Source organism: Anneissia japonica, unplaced genomic scaffold, assembly GCF_011630105.1.
Source record: "Anneissia japonica isolate Jap-2015-1 unplaced genomic scaffold, ASM1163010v1 scaffold288249_len478412_cov200, whole genome shotgun sequence".
NCBI classification, from domain to species: domain Eukaryota; kingdom Metazoa; phylum Echinodermata; class Crinoidea; order Comatulida; family Comatulidae; genus Anneissia; species Anneissia japonica.
In genome coordinates, this window is record NW_022758042.1 from 433,004 (window position 1) to 439,878 (window position 6,875).

Consider the following 6,875-nt stretch of genomic DNA (forward strand, 5'->3'; position numbering starts at 1 on the left):
ATATATGTATCGTTAATTACACTGATGATATAATTAAAATACATGCAGATATTAAAATGTAAGGATCAAAATACTGAAGAAAAGTTCTAATCAGTGTTATTTTTCGAGATATGTTTTATATATAGCATTAATTATCATATTCGTGATGCTAATACATCATTGGTTAAATGCAACGAATTTATTTTTTTACAGTGAATTTATAATTATTTGTTTAAGTTCTATATAAAATGTGGGAAAGGGTTTTACCCGGTCGATTTTGTAACAGGTGTTGTATATTAAGTAACCGATTTCACAGGGATTTGGTCGACAATACTCAAAGTAAGAACAAGGATCAGGCATTAACTTAACAATATAGAATTTAAGTAAGCAGTAAAGAATAACAGAAGATTATTCGCTTCAATTCCTTGCACAGTTATTGATAATGTCCCTCTGGCCAAATGGGAACGTCTCTGCTGATGAGGTGTTCCATAATCACTTATTCGGAAATAGTGTTGCTGATAGGGGGCGGTGTCTACTTTAGTGTTATTGTTATCTGGGATCTGGCTTTGGACTGGGAACCAACCAACCCAGCGATTTTTCTATATATTTATATACCGTCATTATTTTTGTCTTTAATACGTTTATTTGATTAATTAAAAAAGCTGTTTAATATGTATATGTATTGTTATGTATTCGTTAGATTGTCGGATGATAATATTTATTCATTTATGCAAAACAAGGTGCAAGAAAATGTATTATCTTTAAAAAGTATGAATAGATTTTGTCCTACAAAAATATAAGAAGCAAATTGCTCTTTTAACTAGACTGATATAGGATCATCTACTTACTTAAAGATAGGAAACTGTCAACTTCTTTGTATTATTGTATCATAACTCCATCGACATTGAATACAGTAGTTATAAATCAAACTATGTATTCTGGGAGAAAACAAATGAGTCTGAGTCTAAGAAATATTTATTTTCACACAAAATCAAATAGTCAATACGTAAAAGAACATATAATGGTGTGAAGAAAGGCGAACCACAGACAAGCTACAATACAAGCTTTTGAACTGTGGCGCCCTTAACTTAAAAATTCATAATCTTACAAATCAATTATAAATATTAGTAATATAGTATTATAGTTAATAATTTAATTTTAGTTTTTAAATGACAGATTGTCAATCCGATTCATACTAAATATTACCATGATTTACATCGCTAGAATTATTTAAAATTTATATCACTATTGTTTAGTCAGCTGCAAGGTCAAGATGAATACTAAATAATGTGATGCATATACAATATCGACATCGACGATATTTGAATATGTATTTTATCAGGTGACCGATCTATCATTGTAAAATTGTACAAACAGGGAAAGAAGAATTATCGTAATGACTGAATTTCTCTCTCTTGTTTACTCTTATTTTAAACCCATTAGCTTTAGTTCCGCATACCTGAGCTAAACTTAATAGTCTTTTCTGGAAAAGACGTCGACGAACAAATGGAAATTGTTCAACTGATTTAAATACAATTTACCCTTTGCAGACTTGTCGAAAAACTAGATGATGAGCCTAATAAAGTAAGCCTTAAAAGTACACCTGTGTAGTTTAAATATGTATATGTATACATGTAAATAATGAAATAAGGGTAGAAACAGTGCTCAGGTAGGCCTATTTTAAAAATAGTCTGCCAAAAGCCATCATCACGCATGATCGTTTATTCTTATCTCGGGCTGACTTTACTGCTAAGGTGTTTTACGGAAATTGTTTATGATTAATCAAGTATTATTTATCGAGTTGACGTTTACTCATCATTAGCATGATGGACACATCCATATTATCAAGAACTGCAATAGGAAATGTAATTTGGGCAACTAACCAACACAATTACATCAACTATTTTGTGCATATTCTCCGCATTACTTGTCATAAGGGGATTACATGGTATCAGCCCATAATTTGCTGATAATTTTAACAAATCAAGAAAACGCCTTAGATGTCAATTTTAATTGCAATTTGATAGTTCTGAGTGACAATTGATTACGGGTTTTATTGGAACAGTTAGTGGAGAGCCGCTTGTGTTAAGATGTTCCCGAGGCATTTTTTATTTGGCGGCATGGGGCAGGTACAGAGGCAGTTTTTTCCTGCTGTGACGTTAGACGATTTTCCATAACAATCGTAATCTTCATAAGATAATAAATAATAATAGGCTTACGTTTATAATAATAATAATAATGATAATAATAATAATAATAATTATTATTATTATTATTATAAAATATGTTACATTCTATTGAAGTAGGGCCAAGTTAAAATTTAAAGTGGGTTTATTCAACTTTATTCGTAGTTTAGGTTTGAACTATTAAACACATTATAAAATGTAGTCGTACTCTGTGGTGAAATCTGAACATCCTTAATTGCAAAATCATTCGTTTAAATTATTAAAGTGCATATAGGCCTAACAGGGTAAAAAAGTAGCCAACTTCCAATAAAACAATAATGGTTTTCGCTGGTTTACAAACTTCACGCTCGGAGAAGCAGAGTAAGGAACGGTGTTATGCCTATAGGCCTGTGTGACTTATCTTTTAATTGGCGGGGGAAATCTACTCTTTTTCTAAATAAACTTAGGGAATTATTTTAAAAAGTAACTAGTAAATAATGTTATTGGTCATCAGCTCATCACAAGCAAACGTTATTTCTTTAAATACGAATATAAATTACTTCCATAGAGGATAAAACATTTGACAGGGATCAAACTCATCGATAGTTCAAATGCGGGAAGATTATATTAAGGTATAATTTATTATAATCCTAGATAATCCATAGCTTTCCTCTATGTGACCAAAGATGATTATGTGTGACCGTCAAATAATGACGTCCCGCAGGGATCGCTTCCAAGATTGGAGATAATTTGATTAAAGTATAACTAGTCTGGTGTATAATTGATAGCTTAAATAAGGTGGTAGTAAATATAACGTATAAAAACATAACTTTGTTTTGCTGCATCAAGGAATAGGCTATTATCGATATTATGTTCAAGGTTTATTTCTGTGTCCCACTGTTGGAACCCACCAATGACAATGATTCAGCCTGTGAACCTACTGCACATCGAAACACTTGATGAAGTTTTTTCTCATTAGCAGTGATGAATACAATAAAATGATAATGCTCATCAATTATCATTTAATCCTCTATAATTTTTATCTTTTGCTGATTGATTAGTCCTTAATTATTAATTTTTTTTTCTTTATAAATGACGAATGGTATGTAAGGCGTTTCTATCTTCTAATTCTAATAAAATGAAAGTAGGATGTATACGTAGTTCAGTACAACAAAAACCATGAGGTATAAAATTTATACAACCATGGTACAACCATATACTCCATTGTACGATAGGCGTTTACTGAACTTAATTCATATACTGACTACGTATCGTGATTTACACGACTGGACCGTAAGATGATAAGATTCATATCGATTTCCCTTAGGTGCAACCTAATTAGCATAACTGGATAACGTCACCTGCATTTCTAACTTGTCTCAATTATGAAAATGAAATTTTACAAGGTAATCGCGAAGAAGCCAAGATGAAATAGTTTAGAGTCTTACCTTAATATTTAAGGTCATTGAACGGAGATTCTTTAACCTGTACCAGGGCGGTAGCCCGCTGATTCTGCCAGCGTTATGATCCATTTTCATGCCGGGTCCAGTCTAGCCTAGGGCTAAATTATGCTAGAAATATTCGTAGGGCAGGTATGCGCAAACAAAAATAAATGACTTTAGCAGTGTTGCCATCGAAGACTCAGTGACAAATTACATCATCACATCGACCAAAAGAGAGTAAAAAATCTGCTTAACCTATTTCGATATGTAAGTGTTCATTAGTTTTAATGTCATCGGTGATAAAGAAGTCGAGTTGTTCCATGTTCATGGATAAACTATTGCAATTTCAGTGTCGAAGTGCAAAGGAATTCGTTTGAAAACCTCTGTCAACACAATGCCACATGTCACAGCAATCAAAGAACCCATTTTTTCCGTTGAGAGGCTTATTATGATTTAAGTCTAGAGATTTAATATTCAGTTACTTATTTTAAAAATATTTAATGTTAAAAAACAAAACCCTATCAGGTAACACATGCGTGTTGATATTGTTATACGTATTTCTAAATACGTAGAATGAACAGGGTTACTTTAATCAATATTTTGAACCTAAATGTGTTTTATTAGTAGTTTTGAGCACGTATCTAATGTGTTTCAGCTTTTTACCATAACTTTTAAAAACAGTTAGGCCTATAGGCCTTTTATTATTATTATTATTATTATTATTATTATTATTATTATTATTATTATTATTATTGGCGGTAGTACCCCCAGTATCCGACCGACCGTAGATACTCGCCAAAGTTTACTAACGACATTTCTTATATATTACTCTCGGTACTTCATTCTTACAATTTCGTTTGTTGAATTGAGTAGCTTTTAATTTTTATTTTCTGGTGCTTAAATAATAAATGAATATATCAGAATTAGGCTTGATTTTTGAAATGGTGCGACAGTGATGGAGAAAGTTATAATGTTATAACCGAAGGTTGCTATATGGTTAATGAAAGTGATGGCAATGTTGAGATCTTGATGGTTTTTCCACGGAAGTACTATAGCACCTCCTTATAGAATGAACCTGAGAGGGCAGAATGTATGATTACTGCTGTTTTATTACTGTACTGTATTTACAGTTAGGCCTATCGAATTGATAATGTGAATCCGTATAGGTCTATAATCATTACGTAATTGTATGTTGTTTGTAATTACTACGGTATATATTACTGTGAAACAACAGATAATAAAATAATCTAAATTGTTACACGTTTATCTTTGCAGAGCCAAGTCAAAAAATGGCGGAAGGTATCTCAGAGAGCGGTTAGAGAAAATTGGCCTGAATCTACCTGCTGGGCGTCGAAAAGCTGCCAATGTTACTCTCTTTACATCATTAGTTGAAGGTATGTCAACATTATATAGTTCTGTATGACACTGGCAATTGTGGATGAGAGTAGAAACCGCTACAATTGTTTACATTGTGGCGCCAATTGCTGCATTTTGTAGTGTACATATTAATATCATAATCAATATTTGACAAAGATCCGACATGTGTCGTAATTATGGTTACTCAATTAGAACACAAATATTCATGTTGTAAAACCGTATTGTAACACACAGTCCAATCTGTACTTTTCTTTGAATAGTGCTCCTCATTTAGCAGTAGCCTAAAACTCGCAACCATTTTTAAAGTCATAAAGGCCCATGTCATTTAAATGCTTATCATATAATATACATACATATTATATATATATAATATATATAAAATATATACATAATATATATATAATATATATAATATCTATATATAATATATATATATAATATGTATATAATATATATATGTAATATATATAACTTATAAATAATATAATATTGTTTATACAACATGTTTTATATATATATATATACATAATATTCGTTATTAAATAATTTTGTATATATCCTGAAAAAACGTCAACCACCTATGTTATTATTTTTTGTCACCATTTTACTATATATATAATTTAATATATAATATATATATATATATATATTCATTAACAATTGTATATATACATATTCATTGAAAAATTCGTTAAATCCAACATACAAATAAATGTATTGAAACGGTATACTGTAGCATTGTACGTACAGTGTGCAATTGGCGTACAGTTAAAAAATATATATCAATTTCCGCGTGTTCCTCAGGAATCGTTTCTAATTTTTATGAATTTATCATAGCTTAAATTATAACCAGGCAAACATTATTAGGCTTACGGATACAGTAGTTAAACATTATGCCATCGTACTACATACAGCATGGTGTAGTAGTTGGCCTAAAGGGTTAAAATAGAAGTTTATAAAAGTTAACAATAGCATTCTGAATCCCTACATAGAAAGGCTAGACGACTTTTTAATATAATTATATTAGGCTGTTCCTCAGTGTACAATCAGTCGCATATCTCGGGGTGAAAATATCACCATTTCGGCTGCTCTTACTTAACCGACGGCGCGTATAATTTATCCTGCAGCGGTTCAAATAGTAGTATTGTGTGCTCTTTACAATACGCCTTGAAATAATATTGTATATGGTATAGTATAAAGATCTATGTTTTCAGTTTTTATTTCAATTTATGTTAGTCTTTGATTTTAACATTTGACGGTGCTATTATTCAGCTTATTTTATGTATTGTCTAGAAACATGGCGGAACTATTTGCATTGTTATACGCCAATTAAATATGTCTCAATGGGACGTTGTTAACCATTCTTGTAATAACCTTGGGAAGGTGTTGCTATTTCATTCATAATTATTAGGAATATCAATTAACAAGATCTAGTACTGGTAGCAGAGTGGCCACTTGATCCATTGACCCTCTCGTACCAACCTCGCCCCTGGACAATACGCAGGTGTGATCATCAGATTAGGCTTGACCACCTTGCCCAGGCCCAGTCAATAAAAACACCACTTCGGATAAAAGTATTTTACTAAGGTGGGACACCGTGAGACAAAATACCGCTGTCCAGGTAGACGCATGATTGGCAGTGTCCGTCTCATTCATTGACATAAATGTAACTCAAGCGTTCCACCTTAATCAGATCTCATTATAACAACACACTAGTTTAAATGACCATTCCTAGGTCCTAAGAATAAAATAATAAGCTAAGACATGTCAATTTTTAGATCGTGTCAATTATCACTACATAAATACACTAACTTTAGGTAGGCCTGTAGGCATATATATGTGCACATACATACATACATTCATACATACATACATACACCCATACACACACACACACACACACATATATATA

General features: G+C 31.7%; 1 protein-coding gene across 5 annotated transcripts in view; it reads left to right on the forward strand.

The window, feature by feature from the left end:
- Positions 1-6,875, forward strand: part of LOC117124967 (transcription factor AP-2-beta-like) — a 69,553-nt gene that overhangs the window by 56,017 nt on the left and 6,661 nt on the right. For all 5 annotated transcript variants that reach the window (XM_033271310.1, XM_033271307.1, XM_033271311.1 and 2 more), the window contains exon 5: positions 4,862-4,980. In XM_033271310.1, coding sequence (XP_033127201.1) covers positions 4,862-4,980 — 119 coding nt within the window. The remainder of the gene's footprint in view (positions 1-4,861; positions 4,981-6,875) is intronic.